At 40.9% G+C, this 15,780-nt stretch overlaps 2 protein-coding genes across 2 annotated transcripts in view; one reads left to right on the top strand and one right to left on the bottom strand.

Annotated features, from left to right (window-relative positions):
* Positions 1 to 471: 471 nt before the first annotated feature.
* On the bottom strand, positions 472 to 4,423 carry lactbl1a (lactamase, beta-like 1a; the record flags this gene model as incomplete). Its single annotated transcript, XM_080853838.1, has 6 exons — positions 472 to 1,453; positions 1,751 to 1,856; positions 2,600 to 2,841; positions 3,024 to 3,181; positions 3,391 to 3,500; positions 4,318 to 4,423. The coding sequence occupies 6 exons, from the start codon at positions 4,421 to 4,423 to the stop codon at positions 472 to 474; spliced, it is 1,704 nt and encodes a 567-aa protein (XP_080709964.1).
* Positions 4,424 to 10,212: 5,789 nt separating this feature from the next.
* Positions 10,213 to 15,780, top strand: part of ephb2a (eph receptor B2a) — a gene marked incomplete at both ends in the record, with an annotated part of 45,324 nt that continues 39,756 nt past the window's right edge. Inside the window, one exon of the mRNA XM_080853743.1 lies at positions 10,213 to 10,264. Within this exon, the coding sequence (XP_080709869.1) occupies positions 10,213 to 10,264 (52 nt within the window). The remainder of the gene's footprint in view (positions 10,265 to 15,780) is intronic.

Raw genomic sequence — 15,780 nt, 5'->3', positions numbered from 1 at the left:
TTCACTTTACAGAAAGAAAAATGGCCTAACGAAAATCTACCCTCAATTTAAAAAAAAAAACACATTTAAAAAGGCCGTTACTGAAGTCTATTTACACGGTTTCAGACAACTGTACAAAAATATGGTGTAGCTTTGCCAACTTTTGTTCAATTTCCACAGCAGAAGTAGTATTTGGAGCTGATTTCAAAACAAAGCATACTTGTGGTAAACCCACTCAGACAAAGTGATTTGTCCTTTTCAAATTCCATACCTAGTAACAGAATTGAAGTTGTGCAGACAGTTTTATCAGTTTGACACGTTAATCGTGGGAAGGTCATTCTTTCCCTCTGTCAAGTGCTTCACAAACATTTCTCAGAAACAAAAAGGTTCACTTGCTCTTCTGATAACACTGAACCTGTTGAGGGTTTGACTCATTTATCATGGTGAGGTCCTTCTTTCCCACCATCACGTGCTGTGTTATGCCAACGTTATCTATTGAAAAAAAGGTTTACGAGAAATCCTGACGACCCTATAGGTATTTAGCCCCGGGGCATCAAAGCCAGGCGAGAGACCCTTTCTGTTGAAGGAGTAGAAATTGAAAAGTTGTCTGTCTTGGTTCTCCAGCGAGACAGAGGCAGAATTGACTCTCAAAACACAGGGGTACTCCTTCTCAAACACAACCCTAAACACCCTGTCTTCCAGATAGCTAAGCCTGATAGTCCTGTACTGAGCCGGGACCATGGTTTCCACCTGGGGGCCGAACTGCTGCATTATCAGAATGCCGTCCTCCCCTGCTCTGATCTCATAGAAGGTCATGTTGCCGTAGGTGAAGTACCCCTCATAAGGGCTCGGGCTGGGGGGAGGGGTCAGGACGCGTGGGGCCTCCCGAAAGGCACTCTCCATGGCGGGGATGAGGAAGCTATAGGCCTTGGTGACAAAGTCCTCGTCCTTGGGCTTGGCTCCGGCCATGAGGATCACCAGGCCCAGCTTGAGGCGTGGCACCAGGGAGAAGGTGGCAGTGTAGCCGTCCAGCTCCCCGGCCTTCTGCACCAACTCGTACCCGAGCAGCTCGTCCACCTCCCACGGCGTTCCCGTCTGGTTGGCGAAGTAGCTCTTGTCACAGCGGAAAACCGGTGTCAGCATGGTCTTGAGCGTGTCGGGCTGCAGCAGCGGGCGCGGCCGCTTGTAGGACCCAAGTAACGCCATGCCCAGCTTGGCAATGTCCGCCGCCGTGGAGAACATTTGACCCGACGGCTGGTACCAGCCCAGGTCGTAGAGTGGCGCTCTTTTCCCACTGGAGTAGAACCCCACGGCCATCTGGCTCTGCACCTCCGGTGTAATGGCAAAGCCTGTGTCCTCCATGCCCAGTGGGTTCAGGATGTTTTCAGTGACCCAGCGCTGGTACTTAGTTCCTGCCACCTTCTCTGCCAAGACGTGACCCAGCAGAGAGAAGGCCAGGTTACTGTAGTGGCATCTGCACAGATGGGAGAATAGGACATTACTTCCATCAAATGTGCAGAGAAGTCAGAAAACATACAACAATAATCAGATCCTAATAACACGAGGGCTTACAATTAAAGAATGTCTATACGGTGGCAATCCATCCCCGGCCCTAAAACTGGGAGTTCAATTCTAAGACTTTAGACTTGAATGCATAATATTCTTGAAATAGTTTCTCTACACATTCTCAACATATTCAAGGAAATCTGCATATACTCTGCGTAGGTGATAAAAAGGATTGAACCCCCATTAGCTGTATGGTTCCTCTTACTTGGTTCCTGGGTCTGCCACGAGGACGTCGTCCTGGAGTAAACTGACGGCAGCCTCGGTGCTGCCCCGCCAGAGTAGGTTGGTTGACCTGAGGCGTCTGGGTAATCCTGTGGGTTTAATTATGTGTAAATAAAGACATTAACATTGTTCCTCAAAGACTGCTCTATCATCCTTACATACATAGTTGTAAAAACATAAAAATAATGTTTGAGTCCCAACCTTTAAACTTTTTTTTTTTTATCTAATAAATGTTGACACTGTGTTACTGTGACACTAGTTCTTCTTTGAATAATATAATTTCACAGAAAATGTGTGTAGATACCTGTTAATTATCACTTTCTAATTTGAATTTGATCAGAACTTGTCCAAGTTATACTTCATTAGACACAAATATCTTCCTTATTCTTCAACACATATTCCCTATGCACCTTTCCTTGTGGGTTATTTCAGCACACACTACATCCAAAATTAGCTGGCTGTGGTCTGGTAAGGCTGTTTTCTGTTCTAATCCTCTAGGGAGATCCAAGGCCTGAAGGGATCTGGTTTTGTAGGTTGCTATCAGGTAATACAGCTATTCACATTCTCATAGAGCTATTTTTAACCTCAGCACTGAGCCATATTGGGCCGCTCCCTGATGGCTCCTAGATATTGTATTACCAGAACAGGATGAAACAATAGCTTCCATGACCACTCTGTCACCTAAATGCATGGAAATACTGTTTCATTATATTTACCTCCCTATATTCTGCTACTGTTGGATATAAATAAAAAATTAAAGTATAAATTCAAATAGTACAAATTCTAAAGGGCTACAAAACTTGCACTATTTTTGAATTAATGTATTCCTTACCAGAGAGCTGGCTGGCCATCCTGCGCAGGGTGACAGAGGAGGTGCGGGCCTTCCTCTCCAGGGAGTTGGAGGGTCCATCTGGTTTGGACTTGAGGTCAGAGTCTCCTGCCTTTCCTAGTGGGTTCTTTATAGTAAAGTTCTCCATATACTTCTCCAGAGGGTCATCCAGAGAGGCCACCTTACCCTCTTCCCAAAACTTGTACAGCATAAGTACAGGGAATATCTTTGACAAACTAGCAATTCTGTAGAGATAAACCAAGAAAGGTGGACAGCTTCTTAAATGGCAAATAATCAGCTTTTCCTAATAAGGCATATACATATACACATATTAGACACATACATATACACTAATAAGACATATACAAACACACATATTAGACACAAAAAAACAGCTTTAGCTACACAAAACACAAACGTCTCTGACCTGTACACAGTGTATTCATTTGGCAGTGGGGAGAACGGGTCACTTCCATTTTTTCTCCCAAAGTTGCCATTCCACAACACAGAATCATTGAATATGACGATGGCGGAGATGGCTGGTAGGCTGGTGGCGTTAATACTTTGCCTCAGAAGTCCATCCACCTGGTTTGGTAAGTTAGAACCTCACATTATAAAACTGTAAAGGTACAATAATGATATTGCTTCATATATTGATTAATTTGTCACTACTGAAATTAAATTCCATATTTTTTCAAAGCAACCTTTTTTAATGAAGACAAATATCTACTACTATGTTCAACAACGTTTTCACCGGATACCATGACAGCATCTACAGTAGTCGAGCCTCCCACCTTTTCCAGTGCCTCTTTGAGAATAGGGATGGGGTGCTGCAGTGGAACAGGCTCTGGGAAGCGAGGACACATCTCCTCCTGCTGGGCATCATTCACCATGAGCTCCTCTCCTAGAGAAGAGAGACCACAGGGGACACATGTTTAAATGGATGGAATCTGCGTGAAACATAAGTATTATACCTTTCACTGCTATCCTATACGCTATCAATGGATAGCTGTAGTTCCGGAAGATTCTTTGAGGTTTAATTACACATTAAAGCCCTTTACTACAAGGGGAAATGGTTACTGGTGCAGTATCTCGGGTTTGCTGTGTATTTTGGAAGGATTACAAATGTTTAGCTCTCTTAAACCCATAAGGCATGGATAAAATGTTTTAATACCACATAATACAAATATAGATATCATCTTAATTTAATCGTAATGTAATCATAATAATCACATCCACTACTGGATGTCCTGGCACTGTATACCGTATGCAATCGCCAAATTTCAATCAAGGAAGTAACTGGTGAGCTCTTATTTTTTTCAGAAATGATGATCAGTGTTTTTTCATCTGATCATACTCTCCACCATGGTGTCTTTTACGCTAAGTTGGAGCTGGGCTCTCCTACCCCCCACTGATAATCAGGCTTTGCTGCGCGCTGTAAGCTGTGAGCCACTATGTCGAGCTTTGTGTAATCCCAAACCATCCCCCGCAAATGATCAATTAAGCATAAGGAGATCAAAATGCTAAATGTATAAGTGCAGGACCAGTGCCCAAAAGAAGTCCATATGAATTCTATATGTATGGATTCTATACCATTTCTTAAAATATGCTGAGTTGTAGTTCATTCCTGTGGTCTGTACAAACTGGTGCAGGGATCTGTGGGAAGAGTGATGTGTGTGTGAAGTTATTTTAAGCCATGACAGAGAGTTCAGGACTCTTACCGGTGCTCTGCTTGGGCTGTCTGTACTGCCATATGAAGCAGCCAGTCATGACGAGGGAGAGCAGCAGGAAGAAGACCAGGCCCAGTGAGGTCCACTTCACTTTCATCTTCTCTGTGTGGTGCTCCTCACCGCCCTCAGATAGCTTTCAGGAGGAAACACCACAAATACAGATTCAGTTTTAGTAACACCAGTCTATACAGAAGAAGGTGTAGTTTACACATCCTTCTTCAGTACGTGGGTGGACGTTCTGAAGCACAGAGATCTTGTAAAGTTTTTGCAGGCCATTTGGCATGATAAACATGATAATGACTATTACATCAGGATAAAGTAGTAGCAAACAGTCAATGTATCAAACGTTTAGCATACCATGTAGTACAGCTACTACCAGTGAACTGAGCAAACTTACCATGAGTATGAACTAGAAAAGGCCACTCAGACAGCTCCACTGCTCCACACACATCATAGTGTCCTCTTTTCTTTCTCCAGCTAGGCGTTGATCTCCTCTTTATCTCATTTGAAAATGAAATTTGAAACAGCAGAAATGTCGCCTGTCAAAAGAGCAGAGTGTTGAAGTTGGGAGTCGTGAGGAAGAGTCCACAAACATGCACTCCCTTGGCATGTTTTAATCTCGGCAATGACCTCTCAACTGACATTTCTATTTCCTCTCCACCAACTGTAGCTCATCACGTCATAATCTGAGGATATCCTCGACTAAAGCCTAGTGGCCCTCACAGACGAGGGAATCCTGATTGCGGGGGAGGCATTAGAAATCAATTCACTTCATTCGCCTTGCAGGCCGCATGTGCAAATGAATAACGCTTCAATTACTCTTAAAGCTTTATTTAGACTAGATTTTTTTGCTCAGCAACAACAATATACTGGTTAGTGGCAGGGAATCCTATTATTTAATATATATTATTATTTATTTAATATATAGTATTCCATATAATGATGTTCACAGAAGCACACTCACAATATTATATGTAAATAAAATATATTAATCATATCATAAAATAATGTGGTACTTTGGTAATATTAAAGGTCATATTATACATGCCATGCAAAATTTGTTTGTGGCACATCTTTTTTCAACAACAAATAGCAAATGACAAACAAATCCTGCATGTTCAGTTTGACCCCATCAGTGCTAAATGCAACAGATATAAATATTCATTGGAACCACTATGTTTAATTATTTCTCACAAATTATATATTTAATATACAATGGAGTACAAATATATATATATAGATAAAGAAATAGTCTACAAACATCAATTACATCGTAACTTTTGAGCATGGGTCACATGCAGTAATTCATTAATACATGTCCTGCTGATTTATGACTCAATGTGTCCTGTTGTTAAACATAAAGCACAGGGTTCTTTCCCATATACTGTAGGGCTCTCCTCGCAGTAAAGGCTTGTAAATGTGTCAGGACTGATGTACTGCACCACGAGTTCCACTATCTCACCAACACCCAGAGCGGCCCTCCCGCCTACCACCTGCTTAGGAGTGACTGGGTCATTACACCTCACGATGCATCAGAAGCGCCTCTGTCCGCCGCCCGCTCGCCGCACATATGGTGGATTTTTAAATATTTGCCTTGAAGGAGCAGCGCTTCGGTTCTTCGTCTTACTATGCTCTGAGAGCAAGATCATTTATGATAAATCATGCTGTCGGTAGGCCTGCTTCATTAATTTCAAAATGATAAGAAACTATTCAAGAAAAAAAATGTGTTCATGCAAATAGACAACATAGGATAAAGTCAAGATATGCTATTCATGCTCTTACATATGTGAGCTATTGCAAACAGGAAACAGTTTATGAAATTAGGCCGGATTAATGGTAATAATGTAAAAAGGTGGGTATGTGATCTTTACACATTGCATACTATGCATTTAGCTTTGAAGACGGTACATGGTTCTGAAACAGTAGTTAGCTGTTTTAAAGCAATACCCCTAGGTGGCAGCAGATCCACATCTGCTTTCCCCAGTTCCCTTTCTGTTCTCTCCTAAACAGATATAATAAAACCAGTCCATTAATTACAGTACAATGCTCTCATTTGTTACTTGATTAATTGATTGGAGAGTGATAGCTGTAAGTCATACTGTACAGATCCTTAATGTCAGCTTGTCCTCCTGCCAAGTGACAGCTGCCATTCTCTGTCCTCAGCAGTTTCCCCTCGATCCTTTAAGGGGGTCTGGTGGATATCAGTGCCAGCTCAACATGTGTTCAGCTGACCTCTGCATCTGAGCCTGTGGTGATCCCATTTTCCATCCCTCTCCCTGGGGTCAATCATGGTTGGAATCTGACTGAGGAGGTCGGAAGCTTAGTGTATGTTTCAGTGGTTCAGTCTTATCAGAAGCAGTCATAGATTTTATTTATATATGTATGTCAATACAATTTTTGTGACCTCACCCAATTTGTCAACAAAAAGTCCAAAAGTCAACAAGGCTTGTTTAATTATTATTTACCAGAACGTTTATGTTAAGTCGTTTAGCAGATGTTATGATGTTATGAATCATAATTGAAGGTCTGATTTTTCAGTGGTTCTGGACCAGCGGGTTATTGTGCACTTCACGAAGGCTTGTCTGGAGATGACATTATCAGTCGACATGAGAGTGGATGTTTTAAGATAAGATAAGTGAAGCTCCGGTGGAAGCTGTGTCTCACTTCTTTCCTACCACCTGCTGCCACTCATAGTTGCTTGGCAGGTGTTCTATTCCCAGTGTCTCCTGGCGACCTTAGTCTCCTCACATTCTCATCCCTTTCTATTTACAGCACACAATTATGATAGGGCCATGCCCATGATCTAGATATTAAATTACTCGTGAAATATTTGCTTGTCCTCAAGGCTTTATGGTATTCTCAGCAGACAACAAACTTCCCCAAGTGTCTCAGAGAGCAAATCGCGTGTCACCTCTGGGAGCAAGGTCAATTTTTTCAATTTAGAACAGCAGCATTAGTGAGCCAGACACACTTCACTGTGTGTTACAATCAAACTTCCTGGATGGGTTGAGTTTGGTGTATTGGTATATTGGTGTGTGTGTGTGCGTGTGTGTTTTTGTGTTTTTGTGTGTGTGTGTGTGTGTGTGTGTGTGTGTGTGTGTGTGTGTGTGTGTGTGTGTGTGTGTGTATGTGTGTGTGCGTGTATGGCGGGGTAGACTGATAATGTGAGTCTATGAGACTGGGTTAGCTATTCCAGCCCCTATTCATCTCCAATGTGAACCACGCACCACATGCGCACAACGGGAGAGCAACGGCAGATGATTTTTCTCAAGATACTACAATAATGCTAGTTTAATCCAATTATTTCATCCGAAATCTATATCACATTTGGCCAGGAAGCTTGGTTTGGCTTATCTCAAAACAGCTTTTATAGTATAGTATAAAGTTAGTGTTAGAGAAGCTCATCTTCCGATCGTGGATGCCTCAGGGACAGGTGACTAGTTGAGCTCTGTCATCCCCTGCAGGAAATTACTGCCATCTTAAGCTATCAACAGCACTGCAGCCAACGCTACCTATTAAATTGGTAATGAATAGATATTAATATATGGATCTGTATTTCCAATGTGCTCATTTCATATATAGTTTTCCTTCTACCCCAACACATGTATTTTACATGCTCGTATCATGCTGAATTTGTATGTATTTAAGTCTTTTTGAGTGCTACTAAGATAAAAGATAGATTTGGCTGCATGGAGCACTCCCAAGGTCTTATTAAGACCTTTAATTGGTAAAGTCACATGCTCACGCACGCCTTAACATTCACAAAAGCATGCTCTCATGCATATAAACACATGCGCCCACACGCAGATTAAGCTATTGACGTATTTCCTTTGTGCAGTGTAATCAATATCAACTAATGATCGACTAACGACCAAATAATCAATACTCCTCCTCATATCTAAGTCCCCTTAAACACATGAACAAATCTGTGCGTCAGTGATATGAGCCAGAATAGAAACCAGTTTCATGGTTCAATTCATGACCCGCAAGTCAAGACAGATTAGACCTGATTGGGTTGTTGGTGCCATATGTGACCTACAATCTGTGCTCTGCTTGCATTAGCAGACAGGAGGGTCGCCGATCTCCCTGGGCAAAGGTTTCCATGGGAACGACCCCTGGTCCCTGTGGTCTGCCGTTTTTCAGCCCTCACTCATCTTGAGGCTGAATTATCCTAGATTCCTTTATGTCAGTTCCATATTCTTCTGCTCTATTTCCTCTCTCTCTCTCTCTATCTCTCTCTCTCCATTTCCCCGTGGTTCAACCCCCTCCTTATCCGCTTCACACACAGCACTCTTGCACACAGTGCAATGGCTTCTAAAAAAGATCAGTGCATTTTGCTCTACTTTTACAGTCATCATTTATTCAGTTTGTTTTAAAATCCATTTGTTGTTTTTCCACTTACATACATTTGTAAAATGAGCAAGGCATGTGGTCAGTTCCTGAAGTATTTTAATTGGTAAAAAATGTTTTAAACATATATTAGATGGATAGGCTACTACTGTAGTGGCTGCTTTATGGTAATACAAGTTAAAATGTCTGTTTTGTTTTTTTAAAATCCAAAGTACTGGTTTTAACCATCAAAAAAGGTATCAAATTCCTTCACAAAAGAATTCATTACCAAAGTCAAACAGAAAAAAATAACAAAGCACACTCTTTCACCGCGCTAGGTGGCCGCTGGCTTTCCAGCAGGATGTTAATAGTTAGGGGTTAATTCGCGCATTATAAGCCACTCAGTCTGAAATGCTGAGTGGATTTTCTCAGGTTGGGGTCAGGGATCATGTGTACACTTGTGAAGAAGCAGGCCAGTTTTCTCCGTCTGAACGCCTTAAATGATCTGCCAGTAACAGTGATGGCCGTCTGTGGCCGTCAACGCCAGATTAAATCCGATAATTTGATTCACATTGATTTGTTTTGTGATTTCGGATGAACAACCAACACGTGCGCTTCAAAAATGGTCCGAGTAGCGAGATCCACTTTAGGTTTCTAACTCAAGATGGCAGTGTTGACGCAAAAGAGTGGTTGCTACCCGACTGGTTTGAAAGGTGCAATAGATCCACGTGTGTTGGAGATTAAGTGAAAGGCCGCTTCGTATTGCTATCCTTATTTAGTTAATGTGTAGGCTATTATGAATAAGCACTGTGCTCCATGTTGCACATGAGCTAATATCACAATTGCACGTTCTGATATGGAACTTTGTCATAGAAATGACTTACGCAAACAGTTTCGTGATAAGTTACAATTACATTTGTTTTTAATTTTACGTTTAACTCTTCAGAATGATCGTTTGCTGGTCGAATTACTTGTAGTAGCCTCCCATCTATCTATATGCCTTGCCTTGTATTTTCCAATTTAGTACGACTCTATTCTGTTGCCTATAGCCTATAATAATGCCATGCAATTAAATACAAAATGATTATTTCAGGCTTAATGTTATTTCAGGCTAATTCAAAGTAGTCTCTTACTTTTATTTCCCCGACACTAAAGCAATCAACCGTCATTATCATCAGCATCATCATCTCATCGTCATCACCATCACCACCATCATGCAATACAAGCATATAAAAGACTAGCCTACCCAATACTCAATTCAATGATTTATGTGCTTATTATATGTTGTATGGCAATCAAAGCGTTAGAGGGCTATAATTGCGAAGTTGAACAGTCTGGTGCAACATATTTCTGGTGCAACACATTGCCCTCCCCCTCTTTTCTGACTGCATGGTATCGTCCAAACTTGGCGTATTCTACTGTAGATGTATATTCATCCCACAAAATGTGGTTTATTCTGTTGGCTGTGAAGGCTGTGTTTCTTCAGATGGCTCCCTGGACGAATATTAAATGAATGCCCCTTTTTTTTATATTCACTTTTTAAGAAATCCACTAGTTATGGATATCTTGTATTTTTTATGGATATTGCCTACTGTAATGGGGGTCGAAGGTAAGAGTTAAGATTCTTCTTGAAACACACATGTGTATGTTTCCTTTGAACTATCATGAAGTGGACGAGTTAATAAACTGTCAGGGATGTTAATCATTCAGCCTGTGCGATGTAATTTTTACAGAATTTTTCGATGTGGAGTTTTTATTATTATTCATTAATGTATGCCGTTTAATAGTGCAAATATAATGCGTATTATCATTGTTTCCCTCGAATTTCTGAGAACAGGTGTATCGTTACACTCTTCTCTGATTGACATAATTTGATTATTATCCACATTATCATTTAATCACGAGACATGCTGCTGATAAAACGCATCTTCAAAAAGCTAACTGTGCACGGAAGCTTGGAGTTGTTCCATTCAGTCCCACTGACACACGAAGGGCTACTGTTTGTGTTCAGCCTACCATACACAACAGATCAAAAAGTTACATTTGGTTGACATATTCTGTTCTTTTAAATGGTAGCGCATTTGAAATGTACGAGGGAATGTTTGAATTAGTACGTTCAGTAATATTTCAGTTAGTTTTCCTTCATTGTAGGCTGTTGCAGTCAGGCTTTTAAGTAGACTCGCCACAGTTATCCAGTTTTTCGAGAATCTGGCTAGTTTAGCCTACATTGTCGTACATAAATTGGTTACGCGTGTCCTTCAACATTTAAATAACTTTATTTTCTAATTGTATACTCATTTAAGAGGAAGAATTGTGTGTAGCTCAAGATTAATGTTTCTTAGGCATTTGTTTGTGAAAACACTCACACGCTTGAGCGCGCCTGCCGGTACGGGGCCATTGTCCATTAGATATGTGTGCCTATTTCGTTACTGTTGTTATGAACGGAGGTGCTTGATGCTGTTGATGGTAACCAATGGTGCTAACCTTCTGTCAAATTAACCATCAATTGTTTTTTCACCCCATAACAGACTGTTCTCTAGAAATGAGCACAGAACGCAAAAATGAGTTGTTGCCTTTACGATATCTATAGACAGATGTCTACAGGAACTCTCACCTCAGCCTATTGTAGATATTCTCTATACAGAACATATATATATATATATATATATTATATATATATATAGACCAACATGAATCCTATACAGCCTTTACAAAAGCTTTACTGCTAGGTTAGACGTTTTTCATTTATAAACAACTTCATATTGTTATGTTATGGTTGTATTTTTTTTTTAACAATGAGTAAAACAAGGTGTTTGCGGTGTAATGTCATTAGTAGATCCAGAGTAATAGATCACTTATGAAATTAATATTTTCATAAGTTTACATCACCCCTGACCGGCGTGCAGCTTTTGATACATCCAGTTTAGCAACAGTTGTACCCATGTATTGTGACTAACCTGGAACATATTTAAAGGTATTTGTACTTATTACTAGAAGACATGATATGAATGAGATCTTTGCCTGGCACCCTAATTAAAGACAGAAGGGGACAAGTGGATTAGTTTGACCTGTTGCTCAGGTGTTTGGTAAATTGATCATGTCCATACCTTTTTCTTTGCGTGGTAAAATTAATGATTGAATTCGAACAAAATACACCATTCAAGAAAATTAGTGAAATGTATTCTTCCTGATTTTTAGGACCAAATTTCACTTTATGTCCTTATGACTGACAATGTTACATGATGTCATGGCATATTCTCCTCGTCCATAATTGCGGCAACATCACAGATGTATAAGCTGGTGCACTTCCTCTTTGGTTTGGCTGTTGATGAGCCTCTTTGCTTTGTTTGGTCTGTGTTATGGATTTCAAGAGGTCTACAATTAAAGCCATTGTAATTGCTTCATAGGGGATTTGTTTTGCAAGTGGTGTGATTTGGTTTTCCCTTGGCAGAAGGCCCACATCCGTATAATATGTGGCAAATTACCAGTCATCAGCAAGACTGTATGACTGATTAGAAGGACCCATTTGTTTGTGTGTTGGAGGACTTTTTTGTGATCAAAATGCATAATCAAGTTACCTTAAGAATCATAATGACGCTGTCACTAATCTGCAAGTAGAGACCCGCTTCATCTCCAACGTCAGCAGCAGTTCACGGTGGCAACATGCTGTGAGCCAAGAGATCTCTTCATGGGATGAAATGGTCTAACAATATATTGACCAGACGCATGTCTACACCCACAGTGTGAGAGAAGATCTTACCTTGATATCATCAGTTTAGAGCTATTTGGAAGAGTGCCATTGGATTCGGGTTGATTGTTGATTGTGTACAGTAACCAGACTCCTATGCTGCTTCTCAAGACATTTAAATGACCAATCACATTTTTATACGTGTTTCCCTCCGTCTTCCACGCTCCTTATTCCACGCCACATTGCCATTCATGCAACACATCATGATGGTGGACCTTCACTTACTAACTTATAGTGAAGATGGATATGTTTTTCAGTGCAGGCACTATCCACAATCAACAAATGTGAAGTGTATGAAAAACATGAATGCCACATACCTAAACAAAAGTGGCCTTAAACAAGTGTGTGTCTACACTGTTGAAACAGTCTCTCTATGACTCCTTGGCGTACCATGCAAACATACACGCACAGACGTACATGCACAAACACACACACACACACTCACACACATCGTTACAATTCTCTGTTCCCAGCCACATTACAGTCCACCATTGATGGCAGTGTCAATTAATCCCGCAAATGGGCAGTGGCTTTTTGGCACTCCACAGGCACCTGAGCACTGGATGTATGTATGATGTTGGTGCCGTGGTGGTGGCATGTGATCATGTAGTGTGTGGGCGAGCACTGGGCACATGTGATGTCTGTCAGCTCTGTCTGCCTGCCGCTCTCTCCGCCGTCCCTCTCGATTAGGAGCAGGACCATCCCCCCCTCTGGCTCCTCTGACATCTTTCCAAGACTTTATGTAAGCAGGGCAGACCCTGACCGACTTCAGGCCTGTCCGACTGGGCCAAGTGTCCCCCAGCTCCGCGTAGCACTAGAACGGTGAATGGAGGAGTTGTGTGTGTGTGTGTGTGTGTGTGTGTGTGTGTGTGTGTGTGTGTGCCCCAGGTGTAGACTTCAGTGTAATTACTGCTGAGTGTCTCATTAGTTCAATGCTTCACAATACCTGTCCATTAGGAAATGAAGAGAAGATCCTAATCACACTCTATTTACACTGTAGAAAACCCACTGAGAGCACAGGCACGTTTTCCGGAATAAATTCACCCTCAAACTATTTAATGGCTCAATTACCTGTGTGTTGAGTAGGAAAAGAACACAAAGGAATTTGAAAACAGTGGGACTGAGAGCGAGACACAGAAAGACCAGAAATATATTGAAGAGTTCTCCTTTTTTACCGACAAGAAGACCGTGCCTGACAACTTTCACAAGTTGTCACTTCATATACAGAGGTTGTTTATGTAAGTTATTTCTTGAGGAAAATGTCTCATATTGTGGCATTACACTTCTCTGCTTCTCTTAGGGGGAAACTAGCTTATTGTATCTTTATATACCAATTAGAAGTTTGTGACATGAACACTTTGTCAGCCGTTCCCCCAAATTCAAGCTCCTAATTTTCACTGACTAAAAAGCCTAAGTGAATAGCCTCTATTACAACACTGACTTTACTGAAATCATACTAACAGGAGAAAGAGTCACAAGGTAACCATGTAGCAGTGTACCTTCACTGTGAGGTACTACTCTCTGCCTTGCCAACCACACTTTAAACATGCCACTACGTCTGTGTGTGATGCACTTGTTGGATTGTTTTTAACATTTGAAACTATAATTAAAAAGAACACAATTGCCCATAATACCCATTAAACAGGACATAACTCTTCTAAAACCATTTCAGCATTTTACACTTCGGTCGCTTTAGGGCAGATTTATTAGATTTTATTTGAACTGGGACTGTAGTGAAACCATTACATAAATCTGTTACAAAAAAATCTGACGCATGTAGATGACAACACTAGAAAGGAGCTGAGAGAACAAATCGTTTATTCTTATTTCAGACCACGCTGACCTGTGGATTGCTGTGCATTGCTGTGCGCTGTTTGAACCCCTTGAACAGAGTAAACAACCGGATTGTATTTGATTGACTACTGGGTGTTCTGACCGACACCCCGATAAGATACCCATCACAAACGTATTTCGCCATGTACCATCCAACCATCTACAGTAGTACAACTGAATCACCCATTTAACGACTGTACATTTGATATCAATTACACACTAGCTCGCCCAGATTGGGTCCGAAGTAGAAACCCGCCTAATATACACTGAAACCAACCCTGGTACTCACTGTGCCTAAAGTGTGGTGTAAATTTAGGCTGAGTTTAATCTCAATTTGACCCATCAAATGCTGCACAGATGTGAACAATATCAATCCCCAATCCAATCAATATCCAGGACAGGAGTTCTTATCACAGTGCTGATGACCCATTTGGGAGAGACATATAAAATATTGAGTACCAAAAATTGACCTACTTCTACTTTGCCCCATGTTGAGATCTCCGACCTCTGGTTATTCTGAAACTGCAGAACACAAGGAGTCTCACTGAATTGGGCAACCATGTATAGTTTAAGCATTTTACACAATCTTAAGCTCAATGCAAAATTATTTACCAGATAACAAATAAAAGAGAGTAACTGACTGCGGTATCAGGTCAAACCTACATACACATAAAAATGATTGTAGTTCTATGATACACCCATTAGGAATTGATATGGAATTATATGACGATGAAGATGTTGTAGAAATGGAAAATAGAATTGATTTTCTAGCTGGTGGAATGAGCAGTATTTGTATTATAAAGAGAGTAGGTTTTTCTGGAATCTTAAATACTCTGTTAATTTTATACTCAGCTTACAAATCAGCATTTGTAAGCTCTGATTAAAACTAAAACAGTTTTTGTAAACTCTTTTTTACTACAGATGTTATTAGAGTAAACTCTTATTAGCGTAGAGAGTTTTAGCAGTCCGTACATGTACTTGTACTTGTACTTGTACTAACCTCAGCCCATATTGCAGTTGCAGTGTACTAACCTCAGCCCATATTGCAGTTTGAATGTGACGCATGTTATATGTGAGTAGCCATCTTGAATTCTTCGTTTATCCTGTATGATTTTAATGCTGTGACCTTAATCACTAGTTAGTGGATAGGATTAACTTTAGTTTTAAGTAAAATAAAGTATATCAGTATAATAAAGCAGAAGCTGTGTTGGGAGCTTCACCAATCATGAAGGCTACTCAAAGTCTATCTTGATGTAGATGTAGTTATTGCATGTGACTACAGTCACCAACATCAGACCCTAATAACAATGTGCCACACAAGCCAGTTATTGGTTTACCTGCTTTGCTAGATATACTGCCATGACAAACCATCCTGGATGGCTCTCAGTGCTCCTGTATGTAAGTGTGTGCTGTTGATGTACTGCTGAGCGTGGTGGGACAGTTGTGTCTGTAAGTGTGTGCTGTTGATGTACTGCTGAGCGTGGTGGGACAGTTGTGTCTGGCAGACAGTGTCAGCCGGGGTGGCTTCTCTGGCCCCTGCCCCA

The sequence above is a fragment of the Sprattus sprattus genome, assembly GCF_963457725.1.
Source record: "Sprattus sprattus genome assembly, chromosome: 16".
In the NCBI taxonomy this organism is placed as follows: domain Eukaryota; kingdom Metazoa; phylum Chordata; class Actinopteri; order Clupeiformes; family Clupeidae; genus Sprattus; species Sprattus sprattus.
The sequence above is the reverse complement of the archived record's forward strand: the minus strand, read 5'-3'. Positions and strand labels throughout refer to the sequence as shown.